This window comes from Pan paniscus, chromosome 5 (genome assembly GCF_029289425.2).
Source record: "Pan paniscus chromosome 5, NHGRI_mPanPan1-v2.0_pri, whole genome shotgun sequence".
NCBI lineage: Eukaryota > Metazoa > Chordata > Mammalia > Primates > Hominidae > Pan > Pan paniscus.
The window spans coordinates 66082699-66099959 of NC_073254.2; the positions used below are offsets into that span (position 1 = coordinate 66082699).

At 36.9% G+C, this 17261-nt stretch overlaps 1 protein-coding gene and 1 long non-coding RNA gene across 2 annotated transcripts in view; one reads left to right on the top strand and one right to left on the bottom strand.

Annotated features, from left to right (window-relative positions):
• Positions 1–588: 588 nt before the first annotated feature.
• PKHD1 (PKHD1 ciliary IPT domain containing fibrocystin/polyductin) overlaps positions 589–17261 on the bottom strand; it is a 467099-nt gene continuing 450426 nt past the window's right edge. Inside the window, exons 64-66 of the mRNA XM_008958657.5 lie at positions 17023–17181; positions 11460–11579; positions 589–3971 (exon numbers count right to left, since the gene is read on the bottom strand). Of these exons, the coding sequence (XP_008956905.4) occupies positions 3532–3971; positions 11460–11579; positions 17023–17181 (719 nt within the window). The 3' untranslated portion in view covers positions 589–3531. The remainder of the gene's footprint in view (positions 3972–11459; positions 11580–17022; positions 17182–17261) is intronic.
• On the top strand, positions 6317–7037 carry LOC130541592 (uncharacterized). Its single transcript, XR_008955669.2, has 2 exons — positions 6317–6373; positions 6807–7037. It is a non-coding gene; the product is annotated as an uncharacterized LOC130541592 (long non-coding RNA).

Here is a 17261-nt window from a genome sequence, read left to right on the forward strand (position 1 = left end):
TAAATGACAGAATTAATTAAAATTCTTTACTGTTATTGACACGTACAATTTTATAGAAGCTTGGTTGAATAATATTTGCATATGATTTACATTTGATTTCCTCATACTCATTTTTGCATATAGTTTGCATGCATTTCAATGTATAGTAATTTCATATATTTGGAGTAAGACTGATAGATGGAAGGGAGTCATTCAACTAAATTGTTGAAAGGGGAAGGCCCTGAGAGAGCTCAACTGTTCTTGGTCCTTGGTGGCCTCACTGGGCAGTAACAAGGGCAAGTCTATTGAAGGGCAAGTTCACCTTGATCAGATAAGCTGAGTCTCGCACTCTGGAAGAGACTTGAAGTTCTGTTGGTCAGGTACTTTCCCTGAACACAGTCCCTGCCCCCCAAAAAATGTCCCCCTCCCCAAACAAAAAGCATGGAGAGATGGTCAAAACAACCGTGGCTCCATATATACTTCTTTCTCAATTTTGACATCTATAAATATTTATAGACGTTCTTTATTTGACAAATAAAAATTGTATATATTTATCATGTACAAATCGATAGTTTGAAATATGTATACATTGTGGAATGGATCAGTTGAACTAATTAACATATGTATCACCTCACACACTAGCATTTTTTGTGGTGAGAACACTTAAAATGTACTTTCAAACACTTTTGAACTCTCTAGAATTTTAGCTTGTCCAATCTCTTGAGAGAAATGAGTCCATCAATACAGAAAATCAGCAATGGGAGGCAAGAAGAGATTCTTTGAACTAACACAGGAAAAAAGCACATCTCAATATTTATTTAGATAAAGGGTGTAGATTGTCACTGCTGGGAAATATTTGCTGGGTTACCCATGTTAACGATCTGAATAAATTTAGAGTTGGCCTACAGTGGTGCTCAAATTGGCTCATCTCCAGACATGAATGAACATAGAGCTGCTCTCTTTGCTTTTGGTGTTTCCCCAATTCTCTCATTTTTTTTTTTTTTTTTTTTTTTAGGAGAAAGAGGAGTAGCTTAACTATGGGTTGAGGAATTTTAGCTAGATGCCAAAATTCCATGCCACATGCTAGAGCCTGGCAAGTTACTGAAGATGTTTATAGCTGCTATTTAGGCCCAAAGAGTCAATTCTGGCCTCAGGGATCACAGGCTTTTCTGGGATGGAATTAGTAAGATAATTATGGTTATTCCTACGCAGAGGGATAGGATAAAACATGCCTCCCAGAAAGATTGGTCTTGTGACATATAGAGGATAAATAAGAAGATAATAAAAATTGGGAGAAGGGTAAAGAAGGGGCAGAAATAACAGAGCTGGCAGCTAACTCTTTGCGAAGGGCGAAATAGAATGAAGAGTCATGACTGACTTCTAGATTTCTGGTCTGAGTGCAGTGATGTCATTCATTGAGTTGGAAAAAAAACACAAGGAGAAGTAGGTTTTTGGGCTGTGTTAACTTCATAGTAGCTATAGGATAACCTACTGGATATTCTCACTAGGCAGCTAAATGCATGGTATAGAGCTCAGGAAAAATACCTGTGGAAAAAAACTTAAAAAGTGGTGAAAGAATCCGAGGAAATGAAAGAAAGAATGTGCAGGCAAACTGAGGCAGGGCAAGGACTAAGACTGCTACCATTTTATAAACCTCAAAAGCCTTCACTTCTGAAATGTTTTTTTCCAAAAAGCTTACGGCTCTTTGAGGATCCAATGAGTATACTAAAGTAGAGATTGCAAAGGCAAATGACTTCAAGACCGAGAATCTACAAAAAAAGATAAATAACTGGTTATAACAGGGACTAATTAAACTAGGGAAGGCATGTTCTGCCTAAGTCATTCGAGTTATTTTTTTGTTTTTCGTTTTTAATTCTGTTGGTGCCCAAGCAAAATACATCATCTACAAAGAGGACTTACTCAGCATGGCAGCCAGCTTGTGCCTCCAGAGTAAATGTCTATAAACCAACTTCTTGCAAATCATTCCCTGAACACAGATAGCCTGGATTGAAATCTCTTGGGGAGCACTGACCTTAACATCTACTTATATTTTCTTCCAAATCCAACACAGTGACCACAGAGAAGGCTACCTACCTCCTTTTAGGGACAGCCTGAAGATCTGCAATACTCACCAGATGCCTAAAGAAGAGGTTAAAACGTTTCTGCCAATTCTTAGTAGGGTGAGACACACCTGCCCCTTGATGCCCTGCAGACATAACAGCTGTCTGCCAGTACTTCTCATAGAACTAATTCAGGGCATCATTATTTAGAATTCAGCAATGAAAGAGTGTGTTTCCTTTCTCTCTTCCAACGCAACTACACAACAACCCCTTAACATTGTAGAGATTGGAAAATCCTGGTTTTCAGGATTTTCAGGAAAATCTGAGAGCAATCTCTTTTTGGAAGCTCTCCACATTCCTGCGATCTTTTCTTTACATGCTTGGAGCATAAGGCCTTCTGGATCCAGAGCCAAGGACACAGTCAGGCTGTTTAAAGTATTCTTCAGTTTGAAAAGAAATGGGCCCCGTACAAATGTGTGAATTTGGTGAAATTGCCTTTAACAACCTTACCAAATGTATCAATACCAGGTGAGCCTTTGTTCTGATCTGCATTTAAACCCCCTGCACAGCCTAGAGCAGTTGCATATGACATAATCTCTCCTCTCCTTAGTATCACAGCTTTATGCATCATCTTCTCCAAAAAGCAGCTTTTTGATAAAGGACTTGGCCACTTGGCTTTCTCTGATCTCCCAATGTAGGTCTTTTCCAGTTGTAAATGTGACCCAGCTACTAACAGAGAGAATCACTGAAAAATACAACAGTGGTCATACAAAATTTCCTTTCCCAAATTTGGCATTTTTACATCTTTGTCCTTAACTAAACTCTCAGCAAAGCCCATGAGAATATCAATTTTCATGTGTAAATCCTCATGAAGTGCAAATTTGATACACTCACACTACTGTAGGTTCTCAATAATGATTGAATTTAAACCATGAAATAAAATCCACTTGTAAAAAGCCAGGAAGTTGCCTTGTGGTTGGAAGGCAAGCTCTGACAGATCAGGGAGCAGGGTGTTGAACTGTCCCTTCAAATGTTACTACAGGATAAAGAAATGCTTTTCTGTAACAGTGTGGAATTAAACTGTAGCTGACCAGACCTTTTCATGATCCCTTCTATAAGAGAAGCTCAAAGCATTGTGGGTGGTCAATCCAGAGAATGCTTAATAATAACCCCTGCTGGTATAAGTCAGTATTACGCCATTATCAAGTTGTTAAAATCAGGCTTAAGTTAAAAACTGGTAAATAATTAACAAGTGCCATAATTTGCCTAGCATTGAACTAGGATTGTGATAGCTGCAAAATATGTATGAGACATTTTTCAGTCTGTAAGCATTTATATGACTGTTTTCCATTTTAAAGTTGAAAAAGGGATTCAGAGTCCACATTCTCTCTTCTTAGTTGTCCCAGCAGGACAGTCCTCACTTCCCCAGCTTATTATCCAGAAATATTGGGAATATTCTGCCTTTCAGGCCAAATGCCCGCAACTTCCCTGATCACAGTTGCTCCTGAATAGTTTCTGGGTGTACTGAATGAAGGCAGAATGCCTCAGTGGCCCCGCAGGAGGCTTTCTTCTCTTGGGAAAGCCCCAAGCTGCCACTTTGCTTACTCAGCCGACTTTGCCCTGGCAACTGCTGCCTCTCTTGTCTAAAGTCTGGGCATAGCAGCAGCAGCTGATCTTGGCCTGTCAGCTGGTATCTGAGCAACTGCTCTTGGCCCTCCTTCCAGTTCCCAGTCTCTTGCAGGTACACTTGCTGAGCAGGAGCACCTGGAGCACAGATGTGCCCATGGGATGTGATGCCGGTAGTACCAGGAGCAGGCACAGCAGCCTCTTCCTCTCGGACAATGTGGCGGCTAACTTTCCTTCTGGACACTCCATTCATCAACTGGTGGGGGCACTGGTTCACCTTGCCCAGCATGACCTTCATTCTCATATCTGGGGGGAAAAGAAATAGGGGAAGAAATGGATTTAGTTTTCAACCAGTTAATTACACATTTTGCATACTTAGCATTTCTGACAAGATATTGTCAAATCAAAGATTGAATTACATCAGCTCTTTGATTTCCAAATATCTTTTATCAGACACTTCAAATATGTAATAAAAAATTGGTAATACTTCTTCCTCAAAAAACACTTACATGATGTTGATAATTGAATGAGGATTTTTCATTGTAAGCGCTAGGCTTCAATGCAAAAACCAGACCATGGTCAGGCCTTACCAACTGGCCAACTCACACTTACCAACAGGCCAACTTACCAACAGGCCAACTTATCAACAGGCCAACTCACACCTGTGTTAAGAGATATGAACTATAAAAACCAGTCCTATCTAATACTTAGGCTCTTATACCAAGTTCACAATGTAAATATCTTTGGTATTATAAAAACATGAATATAAATATTTGCATAAATAATCACATAAACATCTATGTATATGAGTGTGTACATGTATGGTTGCATAACAGTAGAAGGAGAGATGGCACATTACACTCAAGTCACAAAATTAGGCAGGCCCAAGTTCCCCTTCTCCTGCTATCTGGCTTCATGACTTTCATCCTTTCAGCCTCTCTGGGCTTTAGTTGCATAATTTTAATTTATTCTCAGGTGCTACTTCAAAATTTACTAAAATATATTTATTTTAACAATGTTGTTTTAATTGATTTCCTCTTTGATATTTTATTTGTCTCTTATTTTTCTATTAAACAGACCTAAACATCAACTCAGAAGAGTACAATATACATAAACAGATGATCTAGGCACCATATAATACTGTGTAAAGATAAAGACTGCAATGGAAAGTTAAGAATGTTCAGTGGGATACATGCATGGGAGTATACCATGCATGCAAAGGTCACTATTCATATGCCTTACAGTGAGAAAAAGGTTGAACTTGTCCTAAACCCTGGGGGGTAGATGGTAATACTGTCATCTACTTTTACTACGTTTACTGTCCCTGCTTTTCTCACATCTCACCACCAAATACATTAACCACGCATTTGTATGTATTGAAGATGCTTAACTTATTAAGCTTTTTGTTATTTTTTTCCTGAGTTCATTGAGAGCTGTCTTGGTTTGTGTTAGGAGATAGTAATCCTGTCTGAGTCATACTATAAGAGACAGTATTGGGATAGACAATACCAATTTCCCACTTCAATTTAATCTGGAAAATGAGGTGAGGATGAGAGAAAGTAATAACATTATATATACATATATATATATATATATATAATGCTTTTGATTTAGAGCAGAAAAAAAGATAATCATGTTGTTCCTATTATTTCCATGACACATCTACTAATATTATGATAAGCCCATGTTATTCACATTTTCTGTCTCCTGTTCCACAGTCCATTTGTCTAGCATGTATCTTCTACAGCCATCAAACTATGGGATGATTCTCTTGCTTAGAGCTATAAGAACTTTCAGGTTACCCTAGTTTTCCTAAGGAACCTGCAGCTCCTTCCAGAAGTGTTTCTTCACAGCTCAAACTACATTGATTTATGCCTCAATACTTGTCTGGAGTTTCTCATTTGACCTGCACAGTTGCTTCTATTATTAGTCACCTTTCCTTATGTGACAGTCTCATCTTCCTTTTAGGAATTTGAGTTCCTTCAAGGAAGAAATGTTTGTGTGCCGTCAACCTTGCTCCCTCATTATGCCCAGTCCTCTGCCAAGCACTGAGCTGGGCATCATCTCCATAATTACTGCTCCCACCAGGTGGAAAAGACATAGTTTATCAGGATCAGCAAATAACCAAAGAACAAGAATAATAAATTATCAGGTAGAAGCAAACTTTAAAAAGACAGAAAAGGCTTTGAATTTTAATCCCTTGGTAAAACCAATAGTGCTTCATACAAGAGGAATCAAATACTGCAAGTCGCCTATTTTCAACCCATTGAAGATACTGTTATCTTGTTTTTGAGAGACCTTCATTGGAAATCTTTTCCCCCTTGTTCTTTAAGTCCGCATCTATTCATGAAAGACTAACACAAGCATAGCTTTCCTTTGCAGACCCCAAAACATTTAAAAATCTCCCATGAATTATTTACATGGCAGCTCCAATCAGCAACATACCTGACAGACTCCCCAGCCGAAATGAAAGTTCACTGTGTAAAGGTGCCCAGAGAGGCTGGCCGCCTCCTACTGTGAGGTTATAGACAGAACTAAGTCAGCACACATTATGTGTCAGCGCCGACATCAGAAGGAATCAAATCCTTTGATCTCGGACCTCCACAGGAAGCTTAGATCTCAGACAAATTAGATAAAAAATGAATTTATAGCAGATACATGTCCTAAGGCATTCAGCTGAATGTTTGGGTTTTAGGGAAGGAAGGATAGTGAGTATCAAAACATATGAATTGTCATGCCTCCTTTCCACCTCTGCCTTGTTGATGAGTTCCCATTAAAATGAAAAGATGGGATTTTAAACTGTTCCTCCATGCCTCTTAGAATCCCACTGGTGGATTTGATCAAGTTTTAGGGAAAATGGGATACAATATGGGGAACCTATATCTCTTCTCTATGGAAAGGAGGACTCACTGGTTCTGGGTTCTTTCGGGTCCACCCACAGTCAGCTACAGCTTTTCCAGCTATCCTTAGCCTCTTCCAACTTCCAAAACTTTCTTGAGCAGCAAATATGCACTGTGCCTTTGACTTTTAAAATTTGTGTGGGTACTAGTCACTGGCTTCTTTTGCAATAAGAATATTAACAATGAATCTCCCCTCTCTCTCTCTACCTCCCCCTACCCTGTTCATATTTTTTGAGCCTAGTTCCATGTGCAACATTCAGTGTTGGATGATCTGGATTCAGTACAGAAAGCCAAATATAACTGCCTGGACTTTTGAGCCTAAACAGGATCTGAAGCAGAGGGATGAACAACAGATCAACCAACAACAAGAATCAACCATCTTGGTTTCTCATTTGTCAATAATGGGCAATAGTCCTGCCCACATATCAGGGAATGTATATGCCATAATTAAATACTAATGCTTCTATCTTCTCTAGAGAATTTGTTCCTTTATGTGAAAAATATTATTTCTTTTTAATAAGCAAAGTATGACAATTGAGGAGGCATAAAAATTAGAGAAAAATAAAAAGGAAAATGTCTGTAGTTGCACATTATATCATAAGTAATCTGCATTTTATTGTTTTTGTGATACTCTAGAAATGGATGTGTTTTAGTAAACCTAATTTAACTCATTAATCCATCTGGAATTTCCTTTGTAATATTTTATAAAATGTGAATCGAGACTGATAAATGTTCTAAATAGTCAAATTTGCTAAACCTTTTATAAACTGTTTTCCTTTATATTTACTTTTATTTTCTCTTTTATTATATATTTCATTCCTGTATCTATTACCTATATATGCTATCTATATCTACCTAATTGGGGCTATTTCCACTAATGTGCCCATATATTCTTGCAACAGAATCACATTATCTTAAGAATAGTGACATAAATATTATTTCCCTGATAGGGCTACCCATTTCCACTATCATAAAATCTATTTATTTTAGAAAATTGGCTTTGTATCATTAGTCTATATTTTCTGATGAACTTTGGAATCCATCTTATGCTATTCAACATTGCAAAGAATGATTGGAATTGCATTAATCCCATTTATTTGAGAAAAACTGAGGCATTTGCAATAATAGTCAATCTAATTGGAAACATACTATAATTCCCTATGTATTCAAGTCTTCTCTTTATACTATTTAATAAATTATAGTTTATTTTTATATAGGTTCAACATAACACTGGTTAAGACTTTTTTCAAGGCAGTATATCCTTTGGTCTCTATTGTACATTTCTTTATTTTTTTTCTAAATATATACCATTGACCTATACAATTTTTTGGACTGACATTATATTTGAGTGAGTTATTCAAAATATTTATAAATCATGGTAGTTAATGGTTGAATCTTTTAAGTTATTCTTAAAAAAGCATATCATCTGCAAACAACTTCCATCATTGTCCTCTTAATTTGTTGTATTTTTATTTATCTATTTTTTTTTTTTTTTTGAGATGGAGTCTCGCTCTGTCACCCAGGCTGGAATGCAGTGGCATGATCTTGGCCCACTGCGCCCTCCACCTCCTGGTTTCAAGCAATTCTCCAGTCTCAGCCTCCCGAGTAGCTGTGACTACAGGCATGTGCCACCACACCCAGCTAATTTTTTCTGTATTTTTAGTAGAGACGGGGTTTCACCACATTGGCTAGGCTGGTATCAAACTCCTGACCTCAGGTGATCTGCCCACTTCGGCCTCCCAAAGTGCTGGGATTACAGGTGTGAGCTACCATGACTGGCCAATTTGTTTTATATATGCTGTGTTTCTTAGCATTCCAAATATATGTTATAAAATTATGGTAAGAATGACTTATGTGTTTTCCTCATTTGAATATGAATTCCTCTTATATTCCATTGTTAATTATGATATTGGATCTTGATTGAAAATAGAATTGGAACTCTTTATTCTTTTTTAATTTTTTTTAAGAGACTAGGGTTTTATTATGTTGCCCAGGTTGGAGTGCAGTGGATATTTTCATAGCTCACTGCAGCCTCAAACTCTTAGGCTCATGCAATCCTTCCACCTCAGCCTCCTGAATAGTTGGAAATACAGGTGCATACTACCATACCAGGCTCTTCATCTTATTCAGTGGGCACGCTGTTATTCCTGATTATTTTTTAAAGTTGTCTTGTGGGACAACTACTATATTTTATCCATGTTTTAAAATAGAAAATGTTCATTTTTTATTATATGACATGGACACATTATTTATCAATAATTTCCAAACATAGTTTTGCTTTCCTGAGAACTTGAGACAATTTCTAGTTCTCAGCTCCTTTGCTTCCAGATGAAGCTATCTCTGTCCTTTCCTATCCCTGTCATTCTTATGAAGCTAAAGCAGCCAGCAGAAAACTGTTAGGACCCCCAAAAAATGTGCATTCATCATCCTTTTGTATAGTTGGTGAACCTGGATAAAATTTCTATTAATACATTTCTTTTAGAAGAAGGCAGAGGCGGGTCTTTTTTTTCCCCAGCAGTTGTAATAACTACTGGAATCCAAAAGACCCTTGGATGTGAACACATATATAGCACACATAGTGTGCCTGAAATTGTTCTGTGCTCTTTACTGACAGTAATTCACTTATTCTGTATAATAACCATAACTATGGCCAGTATCACTAGGGCCATGTTACTGATGAGGACACTGAAACACACAGAGAAATTAGTTCTCTTACTTGAGGCCACAAAGTCTGTCAACAGGGAGTCAGATTTAAACCCAGTCTGTTGGACTTCTGGGTTCTATGCTCTTAACTGTCACACTATCCTGATTCTCCAACTGACAATGAGAATTCATTAAATCTTATGAGTAGAAGAGTGACATGAGCAGACATGGATTTAAAAAGAGGGCTTAGATGGCTCTTGATATCAAAAAACCTGGCAACAGTAAAATAGGAGGGATGTATACTTTACTCTCTTCCTCCCCCATCACAACTTTCTAGCACCCTGACCGTACCATGCCATTTTTGGTAAAAGCTGTAATGTGGTAAATTTATAATCTGAATCTAGTAGTCATGCTCAGTTCCAACAGCTCAATAATCCTAAGTGCTATGGTAGTGCTTAGTGAAGGCAAAGTGCTGGAGAGAAAGAGACAGCCAGTCACTTTATCAGCAAATGTTAAAAGTTTAAAAACACAGAGGGAAAAGGGAAACTAAAGTGCCATGGCAATAATAGAATGAAACAAAATTTATGTAAAGCTACCAATAAGTAGGTGTTTCATAGCTGGTAATAATTTCCAAAGAAAAGCAGGAGATGCTTCATTATTTGTCTTCAAAACGATACTCTTCAGATTTGTACAAAGCTTAGAAGATAAGGAAACGAATCTGCTGTGATCCCCAGAGGAGGATTCGGATAACACATTTTTCTATTTTTAACTTGTATGTCCTAATAAAATGGCCTCTTTGATGCTCCCCTCTCTTCAATCTAAACTTTTCCACGGAGCCCTTTCCCTGTCTCATTCCTAATAATTTATTAATAAGCCACCACATAAAAAAGTTCCTTAATAAAACAGTTAGGCACTGTGGACTGCATAATGTAGCTAATTTAAGCGGGCCACTGAAATTCACATAGATGGCCATATGAGATTAAGAGAGAGATTAGTACTGCTCCTGCCACTCTCTGCAGATGGCAGCTGAATACGAAGAGCTATTCAGATGGCAGCGTTCAAACACCTGTCCTGAGTTTACATGCAATAATATGGTCAAGAGGCTTCTAAAAACCAAAATTAGAATAATCTTAGATGGAATCTTGAATTATTCCCATCCCCTTCTCTCTTTCTCTATTTATTTCAATAGCACTCCCAACCACACCCCCATACCCTCTACCACCTTCTGGTGCAGGTCCAGGAACTGGAGTATGGCTAACTAATATGATGGGAAAATTGAAAAAAACAAACAAACCTTTATTTCTTTCATGGAAAAATATACAAACAAGCAAACAAACTGATACACACTCATGCTCATGCGTGCATGCACACACACACACACATGCACATAAACACACACATGAAAGATCTCACTCAGCTACTTAGAGGCAGAATAACATTGGACTGCTATTTTTTGCTTAAACACGCATTCAGAACCACTAAGATTGGTAAGCCTTTTCAAGCAGAAAATATGATAATTGACTCTTTGGAGTACATGTTTTAAAACGTTTCAGGCCCATGGAAATTATATGAATATTTTTCATGTATCATACCCATACTTGGCAAAGTCATCTTGTGCTCTGCCCAGTCTTCCTATTTGCAGCATTCTTAGTAGGACAAGGGCAAAGCATTCATCCCAGGCAAATGCTCATCTTTTCTCTGTTTGGCACTAATTCTAATGGCAATTTAACAATATAACAAGTAATATCTTCTGACATAACACACCATAGAGGCAAATACTACATTTTGCTAAAAGTACAACTAAACAACAAAGCACAGCTTAACAAAGCTGACTCATTTGTCGAGGGTTCTGTACTCAATCTAATTTGCATAGTTGGTATTTGGCGACTGTACTCTTCTTCCCAAATTCAATAATGTTGCCAAATTGGCAGCTTTGCAATAGCTAAAAGAAAGATTATATGCCTATACTCTGGTTTTCCCTTTCCTCTATGTAACGAACTCAAATGTTAAACCAATAATCTTCTACTAAAAACAATATAAATATCAATTCAAATAATTGGTGAATAGCTGAGTGAACCAGCCAGACCTGTGTATTTTTCTGCTGGGGTATAATTTCTTTGAAGGAAAGTAACAAAGACTAAGAAGGGGCTATAAACCAAATTGCTTCAGAGACAGAGCTGAAGGAGAGGGAGGCTCAGACCATCCACAGTGGGTCTCTCCTGTGGGGATCATCTCCACCCTCCAAGCTTACCTTCTCCCACCACAGCGTCTTCTTTTTTGGGCCCTTGTGATTCTCGGCGTTTGGATGAGATGTGGATATGATTATTTTGATTATTAGTCTGGGATTCAGGAATCTCTTCAGGTTTTGTTTCTGTATTAATGGAGAAGAAAAAGGATTTTTTTGTTCAGATAAAAAGAACATTTTTATTTGTAAGTGGGACCATCAGCATTTAGGTGTTTCCCTTGTATGTACCCTTGTCCCAAAATTATCATATACATGCAATAGAAAGCATATAACATATTCAGAGTTCAAGAAATAATGGCATAAAATCCTATATACTGACCACCAACTTTATGGTATAAAACTGTACTGTCTGATACAAATAGCAGACACATGTGGCTACTGATCACTTAAAATGTTACTAGTTAAATTGAGATGTATTGTAAGTATAATGTACACACTCAATTTTGAAAAAAAAGTGTAAACTACCTAATGTTTTTATATTCATTACATGTTGGAATAATATTCTTGATATATTATGTTAAATGGCTACTAGAGAATTACATATGTGCCTTGCATATGTGGCTCATGTTATACTTCCGTTGGACAGAACTGATTAGCTAGTGACAGAATATTACTAATACTTTTTTTAACCTTTAATTTTGAAATGAGTATTGATTCACAGGCAGTTGTCAAGAAATATACAGGGAGGATTCAAGCATCTTCACCCAGCCTTCTGCATTGTCAACAACCTGTGTAACTACAGTATGATATCAATACCAAAGAATTGAGACTGGTACAAGCCACCAAACGCAAGATGAGGAGGGCTTTTAATAGAAGATTGTATATCTTCAGTCTATCCCTGGCTGAAGAGATACTTCATCTTCTATTCATTTATTTAATAAATTCATTCATCTAAAATATATTTACATTCCTCATGTCAGGCACTGTTTAAGGCTCTGGGAATACTACGGTGAGTAAAAAAGATCTGATCCCTACCCTCACTGAGCTTTTATTCTAGTTTGGATGGCAGAGGACAAACAAATTTGTAATATGGCAAAGTAATGCCATAACATGGCATGAAAAGGAGATAGTTATGGGTAGGAAATAGACCTTTTTTTTTTTCTTTTTCAACTTTTATTTTAGGTTCAGGGGGTACATGTACAGGTTTGTTACAGGTAAATTGCATGTCACTGGGGTTTGGTGTACAAATGATTTCATCACCCAAGTAGTGAACATAGTACCAAATAGGCAGTTTTTCAACCCTTACCCCCTTCCCACCTTCCCCACTCAAGTAGGCCCTAGTCTCTATTGTTCCTCTCTTTGTGTCCATGTGAACCCAATGTTTAGCTCCCACTTATAAGTGACAACATGCAGTATTTGGTTTTCTGTTCCTGCATTAATTCACTTAGTTTAGTGGCCTCCAGCCACATCAATGTTGCTGCAAAGGATGCGATTTCATTCTTTTTATGGCTGCATTCTATTCCATGGTATATACGTATCACATTTTCTTTATCCAGTACACTGTTGATGGGCATCTAGGTTGATTCCATGTCTTTGCTATTGTGAATAGTGCTGCAATAAACATTCAAATGCATGTGTCCTTTTGGTAGACTGATTTATATTCTTTTGGGTATATACCCAGTAATGGGATTACTAAGTTGAAAACTTCTGTTTTAAGTTCTTTGAGAAATCTCCAAACTGTTTTGCATAGTGGCTGAACTAATTTACATTCCCACCAACAGTGTATCAGCATTTCCTTTTCTCCACAACCTCGCCAACATCTGTTACTGTTTTAACTTTTTAATAATTGCCATTCTGACTGGTGTGAGATGGTATCTTATTATATATTAGACTTCAAACTATACTACAAAGGTACAGTAACCAAAACAGAATGGTACTGGCAAAATAATAGACACATAGACCAATGGAACAGGTGAGAGAACTCAACAATGAAGCTGCACACATACAACCATCTCATCTTCAACAAAGCCAACAATAACAAGCAATTGTGAAAGGACTCCTTTTCAATAAATGGTGCTGGGATAGCTGGCTAGCCATATGCAGAAGAATGAAACTTGACCTTTTCCTTTCACTATATGCAAAATTCCACTTAAGATAGATTAAAGATTTAAATGTAAGACCCAAAACTGTAAAAACCGTAGAAAAAAACCTAAGAAATACCATTCTGGACATAGGCCTTGGCAAAGTTTTCATGTGAAGTCTCCAAAAGCAAATGCAACAAAAACATAAATAAAAAAAGCGGGTCCCAATTAAACTAAAGAGCTTCTTCACAGCAAAAGAAACTATCAACAGAGTAAACAAACAACCTACAGAGTGAGAGAAAACATTCACAAACTATGCATCTGACAAAGGCCTAATACCAGAATCTATAAGAACTTAAATCAAAAATCAAAAAAGCAAACAATCCCATTTTTAAAAAATGGGCAAAGGACGTGAACAGACACTTCTCAAAAGAAGACATACATGTGGCCAAAAGTATATGAAAAAAATGCTCATCATCACTAATCATTAGAGAAATGCTAGTAAAAACCACAAGGTATACATTTTTTGGATAGGCATGATCAAGAAGGATATACCCTGAAATAAAATCACAGTAAAACAAAACAAAACAAAAAACCAACAAGAAGAGAAAAAACAAAAGCCAATTTTACTTAAGAATATCTTTGATAAAGCAGTAAAGAAAATTAAATTTTATTTAAAATTCATATGTGATTTTCCCAAGAAAAAGCAATTTTGCAATTGAATTTTGAGCTGAACTAGCTATTTTTTCATGGAACACCATTTTTACTTGAAAGAGCTTGAAATAATGATTGAGAAATTATGGTTATTCATACTTGTATATTTGGCAGATTTTATTTTTTCTCAAATGAATGAAGTGAGCTTGTAAAACAGAAACAACTTACAGTGTTTGTTCCCAGTGATAAAATTCAAGCTTTCATGGGAAACTTGGAATTTGGGAAAACTTGTATCAACTACATGAGCTTCACAGGTTTCTAATTCTTAATGATTTATGTTATTAACAAATGTGATCTTTTTGAATAGTAGAATGAAATATGTCAACGTTGAGAAGATCTTCACGACTCCGTGAAACAATATTTTCAAAATGACCAAAGCATAATGCATGGTTAAAAGCTCCATTCAAAGTATATGATGAGACTGGTGGATTTTCATGTAACAAAGTACAAAAAGGCCATTGAGATGGGACTTTAAGTAACTACTTCTTGTCAAGTCTGGGTGCAGTAAGAAAGAAGAATGTCCACTATTATCTGTAAAGGCTATTAAAATGCTCATCCCTTTTCTACAATGTATCTGACTGAGCCTGGTTTGCTTCATATACTTCAGCAAAAACAATACATTGCAATAGGTCGAATGCAGAAGCTGCCAAGAGCTTCCAGCTGCCTATTAAGGAAGATATTAAAGAGGTTTGTAAGAATGCCACACTCTTTTCACTATATATTTTTTGAAAATACAACTTTTTAATTTAAAATGTTATGTTTACATGCAATGCATGTATTATTTTAAAATAAGTTAATGAATAAATTTAAAATTTTCTGTTTAAACTTCTAATTTGGAAATATTAATGGATATAGAACCCACATAGACAAAAGTTGTTTAGATTCTCAACAATTATTGAAAGCATAACAAGGTCCTTAGACCCAAATTGAAAATGACAGACACAGAGAGCACATAGCTTAACCAGAGAATCTTTTTTCATGAGTAAGTTGTGGAACAATATATTTTTCTGATTCTGAAGAAATGAAAGTTAATTTTAGAAACTTAATAAATATAAAATACAGAAGGTATAAGGAAGAAAATACAAATCACTTATACAGATCTGACTACTGTAAAACTTTCATAAAGTTCCTTGCAATTTCTTTACATCTTTTTTGTTTGTTTAACATAGTTAGGAGTCTGTGCCCAGTCAAGAAAATATGGGGATATCATACAAGGTAATGTGTCCACAGATATTGAAAGGTTGAAAGAGCAAAAGGAAGACACTGAAGTAATAGATATATTTGTAAACGCAGGAAGAAGTCACATCTAGAGCTGGGGGATCAAAAGTGGAGTTAGCAGAGCTTAGGAGTTAGAAAAAGCCTTCTCTAGAGCTTAGGATTAAAAGTGAGGTTAGACCTTAGGGAGAGACCCCTGCATGGCTACTAGGTTTAGATACAAAATGGAAGATGAGAATCAAATCACCTACTTCACGGGATTACATGAGATAAAAATTTATGAAAATTCTACTTACAAGCAGACAGCACTACATACACTGAATGTAGATAGAACTTTAAGAAGGAAAAACAAAAAACTGCAAATCACAGCAACATAAGGCAGAACGAGGCCAAGATCCCCTTCTTCTTCAGAAAGACAAGGAGCTGCCTTGTAGTTAGTCCAGTCCTGATCAACAGGATGAAGAGAGAAACAGGGATACCAGGCTGTAGCTCAGTTCAAATACAGAAAATGTATACAGTGGAGCCTCCTTTCCCAAGCATCTCTCAGAGCTTCAAGCCCAGTGAATGTTGTAGTAGTGGGACTATGCTACTTCCTCTCACCTTTATTTTGACTTTTTCTCTTTGCCTCTCTTTATTTCTCCTCTTTTAAACTTCACTCTTGCTTTTACTTTGGTTTTGTAGGGCCTCCTAGTAAGACAAGTATTTCTTTCACTCATTGGCTGGTCTAGGGTTGGGGGAATGGGTGGAATAAGGAATTTGCCAATGCCTGATCTGCTCACCTATCTCCTCCACTCTAGAAAGAAGCTTCATTTACAAAGCCTCTTTCCCTCAGTGACTACAAGTCTCCAGCTTTAAAAAATTAAAAAATAGCATCCACTTCTGGGAAATATTTAGGAACCTACTTAATTCCTATGCTAAAAAACAAACAAACAAACAAACAAACTAAGCCCTCTCCCCTTTTAAAGGAGGAGAGGATGACATTTCCCTGGATTCTTTTTTTTTTTTTTTTTTGGTGACAGAATTTCACTCCTGTCACCCAGGCTGGAGTGCAATGGCGCAATCTCGGCTCACTGCAACCTCCACCACCTCCGAAGTTCAAGCAATTCTCCTGCCTCAGCCTCCCGAGTAGCTGGGATTACAGGCATCTGCCACCATGCCCAAATAATTTTTGTATTTTTAGTAGAGACAGGGTTTCACCATGTTGGCCAGGCTGGTCTCAAAATCCTAACCTCAGGTGATCCACCCACCTCTGCCTCCCAAAGTGCTGGTTTCCCCTGATTCTTTAACTCACTTTTTGAAGTGAGTTACAATATTTTTCACCCACCTCATTGGGTTGTTGTGCAGATTAAATAAATTCCTTTATCTGAAGTGCTCAGAATGTGTTCCATAGTGAGTATTTAGTAAACATGAGTTTTTATTATTATTGCTATTATTACTTAAGATTAGGCAATCCTTGTCTCTAATGTATTAATTGAACAATTTGGCTTTGTGTAATTTTATATTTTAGAGAAGCTCACAAAAATTTGTCTTTGGGGAAAGAAAAAGAATCATTAATATGTTATGTATGATGACTTTTTTTTCAGAAATTTTCATTCCAAAATAAAAAAAAAACTACATACTTCTGCTTTTGCTTCTTTTAAGCCAACAGCACACCAGACAGCTCAGAGCCAGCCATGAGGCCACAGAGGACAGGGAAGCAGCCAGGATGATGGTCGACTTCTCCTTCCTAGTCACAGGCAAGACAGCAAATGGCTTGGATCGAGCTGTAAAATTGACTCCTATGGCGGGGAAAAGAAGACGTTTCAATGATATGTTAATAAGATGCTAATATAATTAAAATATGGTAAAAATAAATACA